Below are 22,721 nucleotides of genomic sequence, written 5' to 3' on the forward strand. Positions count from 1 at the left end.
AGAATAAGGAGACAACTCAGGAGGACCACTAGATTAACAATTCTAGACTTGATTTTCAAAGGCAGTTCCTTCCACATTCCAAATATGCCTATGGTTTGCTTAGGTGTTCCGGACCCTCCTGGCACTAGTTTTCTGTATAACTGACAGCGCTTAGAAACCAGTGCTTTGACTAAGATGACAAAAATACTAAACAACCCAAAATGTGCTAGTATGTGATTTTAAATGGAGGTCATTCTGCACGTGTCTGACTTGTAAATTGATTCTGTCATTTAAGACATAGCAAGTCTTAGTATCTTGTATTGTTTACCCTTCCGGAAGGCTCCCCCCACGGTGCGTGGCCCTGAGACGCGGAGGCACTTCAGGCAGCAGCTCCAAGCCGGGAGCCTAACCGACCGCACCGGCCTGTCCTCAGAAGATGAACTGAACCACGACCTGGGCTGACGTGAATTTTTCTGTTGCTACATTCACATGAATGGTAAAAATGTAGCACACCCCTCAAAAGCCTGAAATAACTTAGACATTGCCCAAATTTAATGCGATCACTTAGAGAAATGGGTTTCAGATACTTCATAGTTTAGAGTCTCACCAAACAAAGCCTTCAAAGGATCAGCTGTAGGTGACCGGCAGCTGCACATACGGTTATGATGCTGGTAACCGTGGAGTCTACAAGTGCGTGTGGGTGACCCAAACCCACAGTTGCTCATGAACTGCTTTCAGCCAAATAAAAGTCCCAGGTAATGCTTCCTTAGCCATTTCGTGTCACGATGCAGTTAACAAAGCACTGTCATACTCACCTCAGAAACCATGTTATGTGTGGTCACAGGCTTTCAGTGACGGACCCTGAGCTGTAGGAACAAACGATTCTCTGCAGCTGCCGTCTCCGCGTGCACACGGCGGCTCCCATGGCCACGGACAGGTGAGGCACCGAAGGGGCCAAAGAACCAACAACTCCCCGAATGAGCCACGTTCTTGAACAGTCCCATTGGCTTCAATCTGACTGACAGGGCTTCAAGGAACATGGTGTAAAAAAGGGACAAAATAATTCCATACCAACTAATTCAACAAAAAATTACATTAAGAATTGAGCCAGTTTAACAGAAGACAGATGGTATATTCAATATAGTTTTAATATTAATGTTTTTCTGTGAATTAGAAATACCACTCTTAAATGATGAAAATTACTAGTGAAGTACTATTTCCCCCATTGTGGAACATTGTTTGTACATATAATACAGAGTTGATTGCATTGGAAACAACAGTATTAAAATAAATGTTAACAGATGAAAGGGGTATCTTCAGGCCTTGGAAGGCCATGAATCCATCACACCCAAATTCAAAGTAATTTTCTATCAGCATTAAACTATTTTAAGTGCAAACAATTTCCAAAAAATCTATGACTGCAGCATCTGTCTTCCTGAATCACATATTTAAGTCAGAAAGTAACTGTGTGAGTGCATTCTAGGTTGTCTTCTGACCACCTAAGGTATAAAAAAAATCAGTGCAAAAACAAAGTGAAGTGCTATTTATAACAGCTGAATTTAAGGGGATTTTTTGTCCAAGAAATATTTTATTTTACACTATGTATATATGTATATATTTCATATTTATGAGACATTTAATTACATTGAATTTTAAAGTAAAAAGCAAGAAAACTCCATTTCTTATTTTTTACTGCAGCCCCAACAGACTGATTTAAAAATGGAAACAACTTCTTTGGGTGAACAGCGGAGAGCACAGCGCCGCCGGGGCGAGCCGGGCACGCGTCCACGCAGCCCCGCCGAGGTCCGCCGCCTGAGGTCCTGCCGTGGCTCCCGCGCAGCCTGTGGCTCCTCGTGGTCACTCCCGCAAGTCCGAGTCCGGGGAGAGTGTGCGAGCAGCGGTGGGGTCGCTACACTACAGTCCCACCTGGAGAACTGGCCTGGTTTGGGGACGACAAGACGCCCTGCAAACAAAGCAGTTTACATTAATCCAGCACAACACCGGCAGCGAGGAAGCCAGAGCTCGCCCTCCGCCAGTGTCTCGCGAGATCAGAACTAGTTTCTGCTGGTTTGGAAGCCAGTGTTCAACAAACCCTGCACTTCATCCATTCAGTTCCTATCCAGATTACTGCATCACATTCCTAACGCTCGGAACCCTGCGTAGCTGTGATATTTGGGCCTCAACACGGCCCAGGAGTAGGGCGGACGGGGTGGCCTTGGTCTCTGGGGGAGCAAGTGGTCTCTTAGGGACGGAGGAGCCTGGGCTCTTTGGAGCTTCACTGGCCCAAAGGTACGAGGCGCCTGCTGGGGGCTGTCCAGCGCCTTCGGCCAGGGCGGCAACTCGGCCACACAGAGGGTCCCCACAGCTCCGACGGGAGCTCTGGAGCAGCCCAAGGCACTGCAATTCTGGACCACACACCCTCCCCAGGGCTTGCCGGGGATTCTAGCTTTCTCAGGGGGTGGTGGGAAGGTGGCACCCCTCTGCCTTTGGGTGACCTCAAATGTGTAGGGCCCCGCAGGTGGGAAAAGGAGGACCCAGGCCAAGGAGGTGGACAGCCCAGAGCAAAGCCCAGTCCGGCCCTCAGGCTGCAGCTGGATGCGCAGAAGGGATGTGCTAATCCACACAGGACACCGGTAAGAACAGGGACTGTCTGTCCCTCCAGGGTGGCTCCCACGGTGCAGGTGGGCCAGAGAGGCAGGAGGCTCTCACCTGCATCTCGTAACGCAGGCCTGGGCTTAGGTAACCTAAGAGTTAAACTCTTACACAGCAAAGAGTTCTCTCACATTTCTTTACACTTACTATTGGGATGCACACAGTTACATCAAGTTTGGCATTCATTTATTAAGAATAACTTTAAGATTACAATAGTGCAACACTGAAGCTACAATTCTCAGCTCCATGAACACAAACTTCTGCTTAGGCTGTCCCAATGCTTCAGTTGATTAGCATCGTTTACCAATGACAACCCTTCACCTCTAAGCATTAGCCGGAGCGAACACTGCCACCTTCTCACACGCTGGACTTGCCTGGACACAAGTGAGGGTGACAATCTGAAGTTGACCTTTGGCTTCTCCCACACCTTGATGAAGGGGAGCTGGGAGACAAGCTGCCCCACTCTGGGTCATTTTACCTACAGTTTCTTACCTTAACCCTGAGCTCTGTTCATCTAGACAAGATCAGGAAGCAAATGGAAGGCAGCAATGGCGCCACTCAGAATCTATAGGAGCTCTTTTCCTCTCAGATCCCCGAGAAGGGACAGACCCTGTCCTGGCTTCTGTGGCAAAGAGCCCACACACACACCCCAACTTCTCCTTCAGACCCATCAAGGCAACGGAGGAAATCTACACAGCAGGTGCCAGGTGCCGACGGCTGGGACCCACCCAGCCCAGGGTGAGGGCAGCCCACGGGGGGGAGACAGCGCTGTTACCAGCGCGGTGAGGCTCGACTGCACTCCGTGCGGACAGTGCAGAGTAAGGAAACTAACGCGAGAACACTCTGCCGCAGCAATCACACGCACCTTAGAAGGGTTACGGTGATTAAGATGAAAAGACAGTGGTTCCAGGAACTATGTGATGTACAGGGACAGGATCAAATCCACAGAATGAAGAGTCCACCTTGTCTCAACAGGAGAGAAGTTCTCCACTTCTCCTTGCAGAGCCGGAGAGTGCCAGCCCCTCCCCCGGCAGCCCCTTCTTGAGGCCTCCTCCTCAACCCACAGGGTCTGCGTCCCCCTTCGCACCTCTCCAGGGGGAGGTGACCGCAGTCACACAGGTGCCAAGGAGACAGGCCCGCCAGTTACAGAAGGTGGTGTCTCTACCAGCCGCAGCCAACAGAAGGATAACACAAGCCACGTGTGACACTTACAATTTCCCAGTAGCACAGTTCACAATTTAAAAACAGGTAAAATTAATCTTATTTTATTTAACCAAATATATTCCATATTATCATTTCAACATGTAATCAATATAATTATTAATGACTTTTTTTCATATGAAGGCTTTACAGTGTGCTGTGTAGTTGACACGTATGGTGCGTTTCCATTGAGACAGGGCCAGTTTTGGGATTCAGTGGCCACAGGTGGCTTGTGACTGGCACGGTGGACAGCAAAGGTCTGGCCGTCCCCCTCAGGCCCTTCTTTGCCTTAGACTTTCTCCCCGTCGGAGCGTGTGTGGCGGCCCTGCAGTCCCAAGGGCGAGCAGGGTGCTGAGACACAGGGTGCACGGGCACCAGGCCTCCCGAGGTTGGTGGGGACACGTGCTTCTACTGTCTGGACAATCTCCTGACCCCCCAAGAGCCACCCAATCTTTGGGCTGCAGGAAGACCCCCACTCTCCTGTTGGCACAAAATAAGTGCACCCTCATTCTCCAGTTTCTGTTGGCTAAAGCCCTAATCCTGGTTGTGGTGGCAGCCGAGAGCCAACTGGAACTACCCGCACCCCCTCAGCTGTCCGCTAGGCCCAGGTCCCAGAGAAATCTCGAAGGTCGTCTAATCCATCAAAAACCCTCAGACTTGTCCTCCCACCTCCTTAGTCTACACTTGCACAACAGGGAACCGGGGGTTTCAGTTGGCAGGGCTTAGCTTAGCCCTTTTGATGACAACCCTGGTCAGCAATTACTTTAGAATGGATCACTGTGCAGCACATATGTCCTGTGATCAAAACCCAAGGGTGCCCACCCTCAGGCACCAGGCTGGGCAGCAGCCTGGCCGTGGGGGACACACCTGAGAGGACGGCGGGGCGCCCAGCGGGGGCTCACTGCAGCCTCCACCAGGGCAGCACAGCAGGTCGCCTAAGAGAAGTTACAGGAAGGTGAAACAAAGGCCATGTGGGCTTGGCTTCCAGTTCTCTGGCACTGAGCCGAGGATGTCCCGAGGAGAGGGTCCCCTAGACACAAACTCCAGAGCTCACTGGGCCTGCTGTGGCCTTGGGCTGGTGTCAGTGCCAAGCAGCTTGCGCAGGTTTGTCACATTCTTGGGAGGGTGTGAGGCCAGCACAGGCCAGAAGCTGCTGCAGGCGGGGGGAGGAGAGTGTGACGCAGGACTAGCACTCCCTGGACAGGCAGGAAAGAGGCCTGGGCCCAAGGATTGGGTGGGCTTGGCGCCCGCCCGGCACCCAACATGCAGGTGAGGACCAGGAGGCCTTGTATGGGTCAGTGGAACATTGATCTCGACGCCTGTTCACTGCCTGGATAGAGAATCACTTTGCAATGATGAACAGTGACGGTATTGGGGGAAAACTGCCATTCAAAAGAAAATTAAATTTAAAAAGTCACATTATTTCTCTAAGCCTGTGGTTTAGTCTAAAGATTATCAAGTGATAAAAGAGGAAGACAAGAAACAAACACTGAGACCTCCACTACTGACCCCAGACACTCTCAAGGGAAGCCCAGGCCATACAGCTTAACTGCACAGAGTTTGGGGCCCATTTTCAAGGGTGGAGAATCTACCCCCCAAACTGGCATCCGTGCCAATCACAGCGATCCCGCTACCCTAACCTGCCTGCTCTTTGGGGAGGGGATGCTATTTTATTGCATCCTTCTGATGACTTTTCATGGGGAGAAATGAGCAAAGAATGGCCTGGTCGAGGGAGAACGTCGGATGGGATGAACTTGCTCACGCGCCCGGTCATCCTCCGCAACTTGTGCTAACTGTGGTCTGTGCACCAGAAACAGGACAGTTGGCAAATAAGAGCTTTACAAATATCAATCAGGCAAAAGATTTTCCCAGAAGAGAATGTGCACAATGTCCTGTTAGCCCCAAGGAGGGAGCCTATCACAGGAATGTGACAACTCGAATCCAGTGGTTAACAAGCTGCTCTGTGCTCAGCAGAGTTGCCGTTTCATTCCTGCTAGAGACTTCATCTCAAAATTAAGGGATAAAAAATATTCCAGCTTTAAGTTTGGGCTTGATCATAATTTATAATACTAATCTAATAGAATTAAGCCTTGTTTCACCAGAATATACAGGAAAAATAACATTTGGTTTAAACACAATTTACAGCAAAGGCGCGTGTCCGTGTTCCTGCCCTGGCGGCCGCTGCTGTAATCGGGGACTGACAGCAAGACCGACGTGGGCACAGAGGCCCGAGCATGTCCTGACGTCCTACTGGCCGCACCAGCCTCCTGCCTCTGGGTTCTGGGAGGGCTTCACCATCTGACCCTGGCCGGCCTGTAAATGTCAGAGGACAGAACCTCAAGGGGACAGTTGTGGACTGAGGTGTGCAGGTTCGGTCTGAATACCAATTCCTCACCTCCTGCACCTGGATTGTTCAAAGCCCTCTCTGGTCATACGACCGTCGAAGTCGCCCTTCCCAACCCATCAAACAGTAACATGCAAACCAGCCCTGCGACTGGTCTTCCTGGAGGCAGACAGACTAAAGGTCTCTCGTGAGACGGTGTGGAAAGCGTCACGAGAGCCTGGTTCAGTGCTGGCTGGGGCACTGCGGACGCCTCCGTCTGCCCCGCGAGGGAGCAGGCCGGCCGCGGACTCCCTGCCCCTCTCGTTCTGGGCTCTGTGCCAGGGTTCCCAGCAAGCTCTCATGTGGGGGCGAAACATCATTTGTAAAGTGACGCCTTTTTAGCGATGGTACAGAAACGGTAAGTAGTATCGCCAGGCTAACCTCTGAGACCGCTTCTAGCTCTGAACACATCCTCCCTAACTGCTCACCCACAAACCACGGCACCAAGGAACCAAAGGCAACCTGGAGGAGGCAGCCACTGTCTCACTGTAAGGCACGTGAGGTCCAAGTCTCCAGAGTAAATGAGCCAGGAGCAGGAAGTAGGTAGCACGTGGCTCGAGAGGACGGGGGCCCCCTGGCCCAGCCCACGGGCGTCCGCACCCATCCCTGCCCCAGACTGCTGTTCATTTGGCTCCTGCGGGGCAGCTGGCTGTGTACCTTTGCCAGCCCCCACCTGGCCACTGACAGATCACACTGAAGGTGGCACACTTCCCCACAGAGGCCACTCAACCTGGTCGCTAATGAGAAAAGCCACCCAGGGAAAAAGATCGAGCTCTTTTCACACATCTGGGAAAAAGACTAAAGAAATTAAGGGCACAGCCATGAAGGGCCCCTCTGAGATCGGGCCTGGCAGGAAGAGCGCCTGCCATTGCCTGGGGGCCCTCGCTCCACAGCTCTGCAAAGCTCTATGTGGGGGCGGGGGCTGCTCACATCCTCCCACCGCCCTTCCAGCCTGAGGCGCTTGGCTCACTCACGCTGCCCCCCCTGAAACGGACACCAGAAGGGGCAGGGAGAACCGAGTGCCTCTAGATGTCCAGCCCTCTCCAGAGACCCACAGATTCAGAATCCACCATTTATTTTGACTAGGAAGCCACACATGGAGGAATGGCTATATTTGTTTCAAGATACAAACTAGTTTTGTTTTTAAAGAGACAGGTTGTTCTGTCACCCAGGCTAAAGTGCAGTGGCATGATCATAGCTCATTGTAACCTTGAACTTCTGGGCTCAAACGATCCCACCTTGGCCTCCCAAGTAGCTGGGACTACAGGTGTCTGCTACCACACCAGCCTTTTTTTTTTTTTTTATTTTTTGGTAGAGACAGGGTCTCACTGTGTTGCTCAGGCTGGTCTCAAACTCTTGGGCTCAAGTGATCCTCCCGCCTTGGCCTCCCAAAGTGCTGGGATTATAGGCATGAGCCATGGTGCCCAGCCAACTATTTTTAAGAGATCAAAATGTTACAGTGTTCTTAAAACAAAAAACAAAAAGCCCTTGCTGTCAACCTAGTAGTCTTTAAGGGCTCAAAATCTACTTGGTGCTAAGGAAAAAAAACCTTGTACTGCTCTTGTGACAGCAGGTCTGAGGAAGTCACTTTGAGAGCTGCAGATCTGAGAATCTCTTCTGCTTTGGGCAGCCTGGAGTCAAGACAAAAAATGCAGACACTTCAGCACTGGAGGCTCTGCCCACCCAACACTCCAGAGGACAGCACACAGTAGGGAAGCTTCTGGAGTCCGCCCCCTGGAAAACACTGGGAGGCAGAGCACAGGGCTCAGCAGGCTGCCCACCTGGAGGAGAGACAGCCAGAGTGGGACATGGATGTCTCACGAAACGGCAGGGAAGTGACAGTTCAGTGGGAGTACGCTGACAAAGGGCTCTGTCTCGGGCCACCTTACCCCCACCTCCCACCACCTTGGGCAGGGACCTGCGGGTCTGGGCCTGTCATTCTTGCCTTGAAGCATTGGAGGATGCAGGTGCCAGGGTGCTGCTCAGATCAGCTACACGTGTCGAGAGTGAAGGATGTTTCACAGCAGAATGATGTCAATCTCGGATTCTTCCCACCCCAAAGGGCGTGTCTCCCGCTGCCCTGTGTATGAAGTTCTCTGCACTGGAGCCTACAGGCCTGGTATCTAAGGCAGGACAACCTCAACAGCCAGCACAAAGCCTCCAGCAAACTCTATTCAAGATCAAGAGTAGGAAAACAACAAATCTACCCAGGAAAAGAGCTCCTATAGCAAGAAGCCTGCCAGCTGCCTTCTCTATCTCCCAGCTGCCAGCCGGGTGCTGGTGACTGCTGGGTGCCCAGCATCCTGGACAGAGTCCTTACCACCCAAAGCCAGCTCTCGGCCCAGGATGACTTCAGAATGTCAGCAGAAGCCTTTACACAGCTAGTCTGAAAAGTCAATCGAGTCCTCCCCCCAGACTGGATTCAGCATAGATGAGGATCACATAAGACAGCACCTCTGATACTCAGAACAAACGTTTCATTTAGTTAGCTTCTAATTATGAGAAACTCAGAATCAGTACTAAGAGGTAGAAATTCCTGTGGCTATTTGTTCTATAAACATTAACAAGCATTTAAAAGCTTTTCTTTTTGGTTCACTGAGATTTTTTAAAGCTTAGATGTGAAAACAACTATTGAAAACTATCTACATTTACAATGCATTCACACGTTTATTTAATGTCAATATACAAAGGACAACCCCAAAGTACTTCAGATTATCAAGTATGTTGTCTCTTTAGCTGTGACAGTGACAAGGGAACAGCTAAAAAACAAAGCATTGAAACAGAAACATGATTTTCTTGAAATTATGAAGTAACAATACTGATATTAAAGCTTCATTAATTATTGCAACATTTAATTTACCAATATTCATGTTAGGAAGGCTCTTTATCAAATTTATTCAAGTTGTCAAGAAATTGGATGAAAATGTAAAAAATGAAATACATGTGAATTTTACTTTTGATTTTCACTGAAGGTAAATACCCATACAGTTTTATACAGTGTCACCTAACGTAACAATCTTTAATAAACTTGGGTATACAGAAATCATGAAAATGCAGGAAATATTTCCTTTACACTTTTAACTGAGAGACAGCAATTTAACTGTGACACAAGTTCACGTAACAGATGCAGCAATGAATAAAAAACCATCGGTGGGAGAGTTTCCCTCTATTGGAGGGGCCCGTTCTTACAATTTTTAACTTGGCATCTGAGTTTCAAAGGTAACAGTTAATACAAGTGCTTTTAAATGGTGAGCCACAGACTTGACTTTGGCCATATGAATGTTTCCTCTCTTTGGGACATCACTGGAGCCAGCATGCTGAGTGCCTTGTCAACCTAAACCAACAGGTGACGGTCCCAATCAGCCCCAGGGCAGGCTCTGCACAAGGGAAGGCCCTCACCCTGGTCCCAGGACAGGAGGCATATCCACCTTCCCTTTTGTAACCCAGACCAGGCCAGGGGCGATGTCTCCAGGTCACCATGTGCACAGAGGTTCTCACTGCCGAGGAGCGAGCCCTCCACGATGGACACACCCACCGCAGTGGTGCAATCAGAAACTCAGAGGCCAACTGCGCCCCTCGGCCACCGGTGTTGGAGGCAGTGCAAGGGTCTCTGAGCCCCCCGACCAAGCCCTCACCCCCACACACTGCGCTCCGTTAGTCTTTCATCAGGAAATGCACAGTTGAACTCTGCTTCTAGCTCTTCCTCGGACAGCCAGATGCACCATCTGGTTTTCCAAAGGATTCCTTCTCCAGCCTCCTTGACCCTTTGGCTTTTTCCTCCTCACACTCTGAGCTTGCTCAATAACAAATAAAACATCTCCTTCTCAGGCAAGAGGTGACAAGGACCTTGTTCTCAGGTGCAGGCATGTGATAAGGCAATTTCACCAACTTCAGCACAAATGTAATACTTAAAAACTTCTTTAATATTTAAGATGCATCACAGGAAGCGGGGAACTGGGGAGAAGTGGCTGCCTGGCCATCTGCCACCTGGGACTGGGTGTGAAGCTAAACGGGGAGAAGAATATGAAACCCTACCTGGGTGCATGCCAGTAACAACTGGTCAGGTGTTTAGGGGGCACAGCACTTTGTTTCTCAGAATTTCTGAATGTCTTTGAGACAATAATCATTGTTATAGCTTCTTTTCTGTCTTTCTACCCCTCCATGTTTCCATCTTAAGGCATTTATCCTTAGTCTCAAGCTCAGGGCTCACAGGACACCAAACTGCTAGGAGGTTCAGTCAGCATGAAAGAGAAATTAAGATTCTTTACCACTATTAAGTAAGTTTAGAGCCCAAAGTTACTAGCTATTTTTAAAGTGTCTGCCTACTCCCTCTTACACATTTGCTTTTAGAAGAAGGCAAGGTTTTCCAAAGTGTCCCTTCTCCAGGCCTCTTTGGGGGGGGGTCTTAATTCCCCTGCCCCTGAACAAGAAGAAAGCCTCCGACAAGGGCTGGGGCTGCCAGTGGGGTGTAGAACCGCCTCATCAAAGTCACAGCACAGACCTGGATTCCGGAATTACTGGAAGGTTCAGGAGAGGCAAGTCAGAGCAGGGCATGTAGACAGGCTCCCCGCTGCCCCGGCCTGGCCCCTCTGAGTGTTCTGACGCTGCACAGGGGCCGAGTTCGCCCTCTTGCCAGGGGAGGGCAAGACCCCCTTGCCTTTGTCTCTGTGCCCAGGGCACGTCTGAACAGCAGCCTCCTCTTGCCAACTGCTGTATTTTATTCTAGAGGTTAGGTTAGAAAAGATAATCTTGCTCATGATAACATTTAAACTGAAAAACTTTGAAAAATTTCAATGAGGAAGCTCAAAGTTTGGTGAGAAAACTACAAAAATGCTCCCCGAATTTCTTAGTGGCCGCCGTGGAAGCAATGTGGCCCGGCACCTTACGCATCTGAGATCGGGCACCCCCGGGGCTGCCCCTCCCCAGGTCTGCAGGAGCCATTACTTAGAAGCACTTCTGGGGGGGGCCCGCCTGCCCCTCTCCAGTGCCCCCTTCTCCTCGCGTGGTCAGGCACCTTTAGTTCTGGTCTGGGGGAACGCCTTGCCTTCCGTCCTCCTGCCTGCAGAAGTGCTCTGCCGGCTGTCAGGGAAAGCGGGCAGCAGTCCGAGGGGCAGAGTGGACGTGGAGCAGCGCACGCTGCAGCGCCCCGCACCAGCCTGGGCAGAGCCGGCTGGGCCAGGCAGCCAGGCAGCCCGGCAGCCCCTCCCCAGGGCTCACACCCCGGCCCTGAACCCACGAGGGGAGTCTTGGGGAGAGGGCCTCAGATAGGGTACCAGACAGACATTAAGGACACGACACTCCTCAGCAGAAATTAGAAGAAAAAGATTGTGGCCAAGCCCCAAATCCAAAACTGTGGCATTATCATGGTTTTTAACACTGAGGTTAAGGGTGGAGAAAGACACACACACAGGCTTCTATTAGCACATTTCAGAGTTGCCTGTCCCACCCCCATTCCCATCAACAAACTGCCCCTAAGTCACCGTTAGTGTACCTCTGCTGTGCCTCCTTCCACCCGGCCGGTGCAGCTGACGGTGCTGGTTAAGGGCAGGGGGTGGGGGTGGCGGGTGGTCTGAGGGCGCCCAGTCGGTTGTGTTGGTTACGCGAGCGTACACACCCACGGCTCCCTGCCAGTGGGCAGTACCTTCCCAACTGAAAGGCCACCGTAGGTTTCACCATCAGTGCTACTTACCTGTGATCACCTACTCTCCATTTAGGCCAAAGACTAAGACCTGAATTTTGAAACTGCATACTCAATGCCTCAGAAGCATTTGAAACTGAGTTTCTAAAAACTATGTAGGTGCATAAAATTGCACATGGAGTGTTCATTACTAATCTTTCCACCTGACAGCCTAATTTAGCTTCCAAAGTTCAAACAGTCCACAAGGATGGCTGTCTTTGCTACCTCAGAGAGTTAACCTTTAGGAACAAAGAACCATACTTTAAAGGTAAACAGGACATGAATATTTCCCTGGAAGCACTGCTCAGGAGGTGAAATGTATAAACTGCGGTGAGATGCACCTGGGAGGCTGCCATGATCCCATTTAACAGAAACCACTGCGTTAAGGAGCACGACGGGCACCGGGTGGCCAGATCTGGCCGCGTGTTCAGAGGCAGGGAGCAGGCCTGGGGACTGGCCTGGCTTCCGGGGGTGGGGGTGGCATTAACAGCACAGGGAGCTCTGCTCCATCTACCAGAGTCTTTCCACTGCAGAGAAATAAAAGTTCACTTTGCTGAATCACATTCACTACTCACACCAGTATAAATTATCATTATCTCTGTATTTAATTACAAAGGTGTGCAAAACAAAAACAAACCTAAATGCCTCAAATAAGTTAACAAGATAATTACCATCTTGACATAAAATATATAGCTCAAAGAACCATCTCATCCATTGTGAAAGCTAGAATTTGAGGTGAAACTCCCTATGCAGCTGTAAGGATCACAGAGTTAGAATCAAATCCTGCAGTTTCCCGTGGAAGCGGCACGGCCTCCTGGCCGCAGGAGTCCACACAGCACCACTCCTGCGCGGCCACAGGCCACCAGGGCCCCCTGGGGAGGCGCTGGGGTGGGACTGAGGATGAAGCCTGAGCACAAGGCCAGCGTCAGCGTCCCAAGAGTAATCCTGGAATCACCACTGCCATCCAAGAACAAGAAAGGGGAGCCTGCACTTGTACCCGCTTCTAGGGAGGCACTCTGAAGCCTGGGGGACTCTAACAGTCTAAAGACAACAAAGTCTGCCCCGGTCTAAAGTCACACGCCTTTCTCACTCCAACCCCCCACCCCCAAAACCGAAAAAACTGCTTTTCCCTTGTTGGGAGAACACATAAGCAAAGCGCGTCTGACGTACAATATCTTGGCTTATGTGGCAAGAGGCACTTCTGACAACTGCTGTTGGCGTCCTCAGCCCGCAGTTCACGCGAACTGTCCAGGCTCTGAGTAAGGTGGATATTTTAGTGCACAGAATCTCAATCAAAGTGCTACAAACTGCTTCTTTGAAAAAAGATGTTTATTAAACAACTTTAATTGTCATAAAATGACTAAAATGGGTTTTAAAAATTAAGGCTCTTCTCTTTCTGTGGATTGCCAGAACAATGTAAAAATAATATCAATCAACTCTGCTAAACGCTTTGTTCCTAAAGTTAAATTTCATAGATTCCTAAACATTTTATGATTAAGGTAAAAAATTGGACTATAAATGACAATTAATGGCCATCTGTACTGAACACACACTCTGATCAGGTGTACAATATTCTAATTGAGTAGTTAAGCAAAAATATTCCAGTTAAAGCATAAATTTTAATTTTAGCATTTTAAAGTCATTGTTTTCCCACACTGTCATGATTTTCCTAAAATTGAAGTAGTCTAATACAGGAACGCTAACCTTGGGACTCTATATACTCCCAGGAGGATGACTGACTTGGCTGGCAATTAGTTTGATTATATTTTTTTAAATGCTCTAAGGTAAATTATCAAATGATTCAGAATTACATGGCATGCAGTATCCAAAATTATGGCTCTGATGCATTTAGATTTACATTAAGTATAAGAAGTGTCATTCACATTCATTGTACACCCCACCCCTCCCACAAGAAAAAAAAATTACTACCTATTCAAGTTCTAGATCTGGTGCAGCATTAAGGATTAAAACTTACCACTTTACCAGGCCTTCCCCATGTGCAAATAAATCCCTCCTGACAAGCAGTGACTATACAGTCTTCAAGAAAAATTAATACAGTCAGTCTTTCATGTGCTATCTTTTTACAGATCAGCGGCTCTAACAAGGGAACGTCTTCCATTCGAGGACACAGGGGCGTTCCCAAAGTTTTAGCTGGGTCCGTTTTGGTTTTAGTAACTAGATTCAGTTTGTCACTGCTCTTGCTAGAAATGTGTCCCATGCTATGGTTTCGCTTGTGATCTTTCTCGTGGTGCCTCTCCTTCCGGTCATGTAGTGAAAGTGTCGCAAATTTGCTGACCCCAGAAGCAATGGCCCCATCCATGACACTGCTTTTGCTGCCAGCATTTGAGACTGCTGAATGTGGAAGGCTGTTGGACCGTGGCAGAGGAGGGGGTACAGAGTTCCCAGGCGTTGTGACACTGTTCCCGTTGCTTCCAGCAGGAGGACTCGTGGCATTCATGACATTTGTGTGTGTCCTTGCTCGGGAGAGGGGTTGGTGAGGGAAAAGGATGTCTTCTGTAAGGTCCCATAAACAGAGCTGCGTATCCTGGCCCACCGAACCAAACCGATATGTAACGCTCACGGGGCGGCTGTCTGTAGAGTTCCGTTTGGATAGCCTGGACTGCGTACTATTTGCTCGATCTCTGCCAAAATGAAGAAGGTCTTGGAAGTCCTCGTCACTGCCACTAAACTCCATAGGGTCGCTTTCTTCTACACTAGTGGTATAGGGATCAAACGCCACAACACTGACCCAGGACTTGTGCCCATGGCCTCTGGCTATGACTCGGCAGTCTACAAAGGACCAGACTGTCACCAAGTCATCCTCGCCACCTGTCACGATGTACTTGCCATCCGGGCTCCAGCACACACACAGCAAGCCCCCAAAGTAGCTTTTCATCGTACCGTGCAGCTCCACCGAGTCAAAGTTGAACACCCGCAGAAACCCGTCCTGGCTCACGCACGCTAAGAACTTGCCATCTGGGGAGAAAGCAAACTCGTTGAGGGCCCCCTCGCCCACCGTCCACTTAAGGAGAGGGTTCCTCGTGGATTTGCTCTTGCAAGTGTGCACGGCAAAGCTCTCTCCCTGCTTCAGAAGCTGGTAGTGGGGGGCTGTGGTGCCACAAGTGTGCTCCACATTATACAAGTACATGTTCCCACTCGAATGGGCTACTAGGAAAAGGCTTTCCGAACCGGGAACCCATTTGACACAGGTTACTCGTGACTTGTCTATTAGTCTCTGTGAAGACAAAGGAGAACAAGTTATCACAATGGAGAAGTTTTAAAGGTCTACTTTTCCAGCAAGAAAACTTGTCTGCGTCTCGGTGAGAAGGGAAGAGTCCATCCGGGCACTCCGCACGTTATCCTGGGGTCAGCCAAGCCAGCGAAGAGCATCTTGGCCCCTTGTAGAATTACTTTCTAAAATTGCACTTGGGTGTGAGGCCACTGGCTTTCACTGAGGGAGTCAGTCATTCAACAATGATTTGTTGAGGGCCTACTATGTGCCAGACACTGTACCAGGCGCTTGGATATACTGGTGAGAGACAGCCTGCAGACACTCCTTCTTACGGGAGGAGCATCTGAATCTGTGATTCACTGCATCTACACGCAGCATCCTCGCTATGAGGGCCCACAGGTCAAATCTCTCGGTCCTCACAGCCAGGAAAGCTATGCCTTACCCTCACGGGTTTCTCTGCATTTACTGTCACTGTAAGTCACGTGCTGACTACATCTGCCCCTCTGCTTTGGCTGCTCGAAGGTGGGGAGTCCAATCTGCAGCCGACTGCCCGCAGCACACAGGACTGCAGAGCACACTCACTTCCCAGGCTCCAGGCCAGCCCTGGGTTCACTGGGGCCTCCTTGCGTGTACACGCTGTCCTGTGTGTCTCTATGAGCATCGCCTCAAGCAAATCCTCTTTGCAATGAGGTGGTGTTTAAAGAAATAAATTGGTGATTAATTCAGAAGTATGCACTTAATCACTATCACTCTACCTCAAGCAAACTCTGGTCCCTTGACCCAACTGTTTTTTTTAACAGGCATATATCAGTAGTCTTGCCTTTAAAACCAACGAACAAAAAGCAAAAGGCACCCCCAAGAAAGGCACTAAGCAAGTGCCCTTCCTTGCTTGCAAACCCTGCTGTGGGGAGCACCAGCACAACAGCTTCCACTACAGTGATCCCTCTCTGGGCTGTCCGATCTCAAAATCACATCACCAGAAAGCATCTAGAAGCTCCCAAGACTCCCAAGTTCTGCCCAGAAACGCCTACTGCCAAACCCTCTACGCTGTACCATTGCCCCAGTAACAGTGTCTCCATGGGAGCCCGGCAGCCCCCCAGCTGAGTTAAACGCTACCACTTCCCCTAGCAGGTGGGGCTTCCCTGGCTCGAGTGTCAGAGGAGCACTAGGGAACATCGGTGCAGATCCTGCCCGAAAACACACTGCCTTCTGCCTAATTGGCTTTGTGGCCATGTGTCTGATGGTGTTGGCCTAGCTCACAGCAACCTCAAACTCCTGGGCTCAGGCAATCCTCCTGCCTCAGCCTCCTGAGACGACAGGCATGTGCCACCATGCCCGGCTAATTTTTTCTATATATTTTAAGTTGTCCAGCTAATTTCTTTCTATTTTTTTAGTGGAGACGGGGTCTCACTCTTGCTCAGGCTGGTCTCGAACTCCTGAGCTCAAACAATCCACCCACCTTGGCCTCCCAGAGTGCTAGGATTACAGGCGTGAGCCACCGCGCCTGGCCAAAATAACTTGATTTTTAAAAGGGCTGGGAAAGAATTGATTAATGAGCCATGCAAGCTTACTGCATGAAAACTGGACTTTAGAAGGTGGGTCAGTAACAAATGACCTCAGGCAGGGAAGAATGGGGGGCAAGAACCCTGCACGGCACACAGGCCCGGGGCTCGGGGACCCCAGGTTGAGCTAAGGTTATTTAGCAGCAGGTGTCACTGCTTGCTGCCACAGAATGACATGGCTGGCCCTCTTAAATTAATAGGTACGTGGCAAGCCAGCCTTGAGGACACAGCCAACATTTCCTCCCCTGCCTTTTTTCCTTCCTGCCTAGTGACCTACCTATAAAAAACACCTGACCTACGTTAATGCCAACAACCTAAAAACCTAGCACTACTCTGGCAGTATTTCCATTAGATCTTCACAATTTCTTCAGCAAGAGGTTAGAGAAATATGCAAAAAAAAAAAAAAAAAAAAACGAGGTTAGAGATGATTTATAGGGCCAGACCAGCGCTTTTTACTAGGGCTGAGGTGGGGGTGCTGCAGGGACTGTGTTGATGGTGGGTTAAGAGGCCCCCCCATTCCCTTATCAGAGCTCTGCCAGGCTTGCTGTTTACAACTGTGCTGTGCCCACTGGGCCCAGTCTGCCCCAGCACTCCTGGTCCCACAAATGTGACTGTGCCTGATGGCCCAGCATTTAAGGGTGTCCAGGGCTCACCCCTATAAGTGGCCTTGTCAGGCAGGCCTACACAAGCTACGTCAAGGCTAGGGAGTCAGACTGCCCATTTTTTCCAAGATAACTTCACTTTTACTCTGTTTATCATGCTTGGAGAAATTTAAGGACATAAGAACGTTTAGTGGTATGGTTAGGAGTACATTTTATTTGGGGCCTTAAAAAAACACAACAAAAAAATTCCATTAGAACTTGAAAACTGGGGCTGGGCGCGGTGGCTCACACCTGTAATCCTAGCACTCTGGGAGGCCGAGGCGGGAAGATCACTTGAGGTCAGGAGTTTGAGACCAGCCTGAGCAAGAGTGAGATCCCATCTCTACTAAAAACAGAAAAATTTAGCTGGGTGTGGTGGCACTTGCCTGTAGTCCCAGCTACTCAGGAGGCTGAGGTAGGAGGATCGCTTGAGCCCAGGGAGTCTGAAGTTGCTGTGAGCTCGGCTGATGCCACGGCACTCTAGCCGGGGCAACAGAGCAAGACTCTGTCTCAAAAAAAAAAAAAAAGAAGAAGAAGAAAAAAAAAGAACTTGAAAACTGCAATACTATCAAGTAAAAATAGTCTTGTTTTGCAATGGTGAGGTATGAAGATAAATAGTTATAATACCATTATTATATGATAAAATAAATGTTACTGAGATGACAAAATATATTTAAAAACTTTATTCCCATATTAAAAACTTGCATTGAGACTACCTTAAGTAGACGTGTGGGTAAATTTATGGACAAAAACCTGTGCCCATCTACTTCAACCGCCCTCTCCCCCGGCGCACCTAATCAGATATTACTGTCACACTCTGGCACTGGAGGACTGGTCACAGCAGACCAAAAAAGAAAAACGGACCTTGGATCCAGCTCTAATGTGGTAAGGGTTTCTCACCTGCTCTCCCATCAGTTTTCCCTACCAGATCGTGTGCTCGAAGGTAGGGAAAACGTGTGCTTCATCCAGGGTACCCTGGATCTCAGCCACATCGAGGGCACATGGCAGGCAGGCTCCATGTCTGCAAGCCACACCGACAGCAGCAGTGCTGCTCCTGCTTCTAGTCTGAGCATCTACCGTAGGTGCCAGGCAGTGGTAAGAGGCTTTACACCCATGCTCGCTAATCCTCAGAATAGCCCTGCAAGGTATACACAGCAGAAAGCCTCACTCGCACTCTTCTCCTCCTTTCCAAATTCTCTGTCCTGAGAGTGTCTCTGTGCATGCGCAAGCCAAATATGAATACAAACTTGCACATCTTTCTTTTTTCCTATCAAAGGAAGCAAACTACACACCGTCTCACCTCTGCTTCCTCATTCGATACTATATCCTGTACATCTGTCTGCAGGAGCATTTATAATTCTTACAGATATTGCCAAACTGCCTCCCACAAGGGCGGCAATTTGGCAATATCTGTAAACATTCCTACTAGCAATGTCATAGTGTCTGTTTCCCTATAGGAAGGCAGGCACTTATTGGCATATTAGCCATGAGGAAACAGGCTCAGAGAGATCGAGAAACTTGCCTGAAGTCCCATCCGTTCATTCGTTCATTCAGTATTGAGTGCATATCGTACGCCAGGCTGACACTGCACTAACTGAAACCCCCTCCACATGGAGCCTGCGTGCCAGTGGGATGAAAGGTAAGGGAAACTTACACTATCTGATGACAGTAAGTGCTGTGGAGAAGAAACAAACAGAAAAGACAAACTGGTGGGGGAGAGGAGCTTGCAGTGATTTCAATTTCAACCAGGAGAGCAGGGAAAGGCCTTCCTCTGGTGGTGGGGACAGCTGCACAGAGACTGGAAGGATGGCAAAACTCAGGCTAAGCGGACGTCTGGGGAAGCGTACCCACACAGAGGCAACAACTACTGCAAGGGCCCTGAGCAGGGAGTGAAGGAAGCACATCAAAGACAGCCCGGGCCAGTGCTAGTGGGATAGCCGGGCCAGGGAGCAAGACCAAGACAGGCCTAAAAGCCCCCAGAGCGAGCGTGCTGTCTTCTGTCCCACTAACAAATGACAACTAGCTCTGAAGACCAGCCTGCCAGGGCCATTCACAGGGTTCTCAGGAACAAGGTCCCAGCCTCGCTCACAGCCCAGGCCCAGGTGGGAAGCATCACTCCAGGACAAAGTGATAGAGAGTCACTTACTTTAAGTTGCTCTGGGTTATTATTTGGATTGGGTTTAACAAAAGAGAACGAGAACAGAAAACATTTTACTCCTGTCTTTCACATTAAGAAACAGAAATAGTTAGAAGATTTAGTTCAATAAATATAAGAATACCAATTATGCAGCCAGATTCTGTACCATAAGGGTAAGGTATTTTTGTTCCAGAAAATGTCTAGGAAAAAAATCTTAGTCAGTGGTCAATGTTACTAATGGGATTTCCCTGCTGGCTTCAGTATGAACAGAGCCCTCATCTGGACGAGCATGTTGAAAAAAGCCCTAGCCCTGCTGAAAAGCGCTGGGACAGAGACGGGCAGGGAGGGACAGGCTGGGGAACAAAGGGGCAATGCTCAGCAGAACCAGCGATGCTCAGGGCAGGACAGTCTAGGCATGTGCAGGGCTCCTGCTTTGGCTGGAACACCTGGCAGGGACAGGGAATAAGCTCTGGAATCATGAGCTGGGACTTGGGGCTGTGAAGTCCTAGGCTAAAGAGCTCGGGCTGTGACCCTGAAGCCTACGCTCCCCAATTCCACAGCATTGGTCTGAAGTGACACGTGCTGTGAGTGTAAAACACACACAGGATTTTGAAGATTTGGCATGAAAACACAAATGTCAACTATCCCATTCATAATTTTTATATTGGTTGTATGCTGAAATAATATTTTAGACATATGGATATAATAAGATATATTCATAAAATTAATTTAATTTGCTTTTACTTTTTCAGTGTGGCTATTAGGAAGTTTTAAATCACATGTATCGCTGACACTGTATTTCTGCTGGCAGCACTGCTAGACAGCGGGGCACCAAAGGTTTCTGAAAAGGGAAGTGACAGAATAATGTGAAACCCCCTAGCAGCAGGTACAGAATGGAAGGTGGGGTGGGGGTGGGGAGGAACCAGTTAGAGACTATGACTATTGTCCAGGCCGTGGACAAAAAGGTCCTAAACTTGACCAGTGGCGGCGTGGCAGGATGTGGCAGGGGAGAGGGGGCGTGATGAAAGGTGTGTGTGTATGTAAAGACCCCTCGGTTTTGCCAAGTCAGCAGCTAGAAAGGTCAGCCTGTAGTCAATGAATATGACCAGGAATGTCACAGAAATCAGCCGTGAACACTAAGACCCAGATCTCTGACATCCTAAAAAGATCTCCAAGGGAAAAGGTACAGCAAGGATAAGGAGGAAAGTATAGAACTCTGGGAAAAAACTACTACAGGGAGCAGGACAAAGTCAGGAAAGCAGAAAGAAAACCTGAGCAAACGACGCCGAAGTGCCGTGAGGAGAGCAGCGGAGGGGGAAGGCGCTGCCCGAGGAAGGTCCACTGCCGGCCAGGGCTCTGCTCGCTGCCTCCGGCTCCATCTGAGCCCTGGGGGGATGGGGTGCTTCCCAGCAGGGAGGGGCACAGGGGCTTCCTTAAGAGAGAGCACAGCGAAGCAGGCTTGGGGGCAGAGGACAGGAGAGAGGATGGGGACAGACTGAGGTGGTGGCACAGGGCAGGTGCCTGGTGGAAGAAGTTGAGGGATGGCGGGTGAGGGGGGACCTGTTCCCCAGGGTGGAGAGGAGACTCAGAAGGATAGAGACAGGCAGAAGTGAGGAAGACTCTGGTGGGAAGCAGTTGAGGAGAGTGTCAATCCTACTCACAGGGCCCGTGTCCTGGCGGATCTGGAAGGACAGGGCAGGGCAGGTGCTCAGCGAGGAGGGGAGGGCAGGGCAGCAGCAGAGTCACTGTGAGGTCAGCTGCCTGGCCACAGAGCTCTCCATTAGAGTCAAAATGTTCCAAAGCCCATCTCAATGACCATTTTTGTAACAACAAAAAACCTTAAAATCAAATGGCATATCAGTGTGACACTTCCATGTGTGTCGGGACACCCACTCCTGGGCCGGCACTTGGGTGGAGAGACTCGGGCGCTAACATGTCTCCACCACATACGCAGCCAAGGCCCTGCGCCTCATTTCCAATGCTGAATGCCAGATAAACTGCCCCACTGCAGATACTAATAAAAAAAACTCTAAATGAAAGTACTACCATACCTAATGCCATTAACAGACAAGATTTTCTAAACATACCATCCTAGTTAAAAGGAAACAAGAATAAAAATAAATCTATAACCACATTAAGGTGCCATTACTAAATCAACTAATTTGAACTGAAGCTTTCCAAAGCATTTCATTTTGTCTTTTTCTCATTACTATCAACATGATTAGCAGGAAAAAAATATTTTGGAAGGAGTGGATATGCATCTTATAATGCAGATATTAATTTAGAACAATAATACTAAAACAAACAATTCAAAAACCACAGCAGCTGCTGGAAATGCCATAATATAACCACAAGCAAAAATGGCAACTCAAGGCTTTGATTATGTAGAGGCATTTGAGAAGGGATGATGCTTCCCTCAGGAAGTAGTAGGAAAGGGTATTTCAAAGCCACATTAAGAAAGGATCGGATGTCTTTTTTTTTTTTTTTTGAGACAAGAGTTTAACTCTATCACCCTGGGTAGACTGCAGTGGCGTCATCATAGCTCACTGCAACCTCAAATTCCTGGGCTTAAGAGATCCTCCTGCTTCAGCCTCCCAAGTAGCTGGGACTACAGGGACTACAGGCACATACTACTGTGCCTGGCTAATTTTTCTATTTTTAGTAAAGACGGGTCTCGCTCTTGCTCAGGCTGGTCTCAAACTCCTGACCTCAAGTGATCCTCCTGCCTTGGCCTCCCAGAGTTCTAGGATTACAGGCGTGAGCCAGCCCACCTGGCCAGATGTCATTTTTACCAATGTTAAAGCTTTAAGGAGTAGATCATTATGTGCTCCATTTCCTTCCTTAAGAATAAAAAAGCATCAAAACAAAACTAACAAAATGCACAGACCACCCCTTTGTATCAGAACTAGACAGAATACTGCAGAGGTCCCACTCCTAGGGGCCCTGGGTGCAGGAGGCACCTGCAGCTGGTGGGATTTGCTGCTCAGCCTGGGCTGGGAATACCATCACCTCTCCACTCCCCCAGGAGTCAGGGCCATCTCCTCTCCAACGTGCCCTCCAGTTAATTTGACCTAAATGCCACAAGGAGATGCAGGCCCTACCCAGTGTGTTCTCCTTGGCCTCATATCCTGTGAGAGAGGAGCAAGTCAAGAACAGAGGGTCTCATTACATGTCAGTAATAAAAGGAGATGACAGGTTCTTTTTACATTTTATATTTTAACCAACAATCGAAACATACTTGAAAACCCTCTGAAGTTA

At 49.2% G+C, this 22,721-nt stretch overlaps 1 protein-coding gene and 1 long non-coding RNA gene across 14 annotated transcripts in view; one reads left to right on the top strand and one right to left on the bottom strand.

Annotated features, from left to right (window-relative positions):
- The first annotated feature begins 531 nt into the window (after window positions 1–531).
- Window positions 532–2,692, top strand: LOC123644452. The gene is made up of 3 exons (XR_006737138.1): window positions 532–734; window positions 824–916; window positions 1,678–2,692. It is a non-coding gene; the product is annotated as an uncharacterized LOC123644452 (long non-coding RNA).
- The window catches only part of WDR20 (WD repeat domain 20), a 73,225-nt gene continuing 51,612 nt past the window's right edge, over window positions 1,109–22,721 (bottom strand). For 6 of the 13 annotated variants that reach the window (XM_045560456.1, XM_045560450.1, XM_045560468.1 and 3 more), the window contains 2 exons: window positions 13,867–15,126; window positions 1,109–1,942 (listed from right to left, as the gene is read on the bottom strand). In XM_045560456.1, coding sequence (XP_045416412.1) covers window positions 1,889–1,942; window positions 13,867–15,126 — 1,314 coding nt within the window. In that variant the 3' untranslated portion in view covers window positions 1,109–1,888. Of the gene's footprint in view, window positions 1,943–8,716; window positions 11,294–13,202; window positions 15,127–22,721 lie in introns of those variants that run through there. The other 7 variants (XM_045560479.1, XM_045560494.1, XM_045560513.1 and 4 more) reach the window with 6 other exon arrangements.

This window comes from Lemur catta, chromosome 1 (genome assembly GCF_020740605.2).
Source record: "Lemur catta isolate mLemCat1 chromosome 1, mLemCat1.pri, whole genome shotgun sequence".
NCBI classification, from domain to species: Eukaryota; Metazoa; Chordata; class Mammalia; order Primates; family Lemuridae; genus Lemur; species Lemur catta.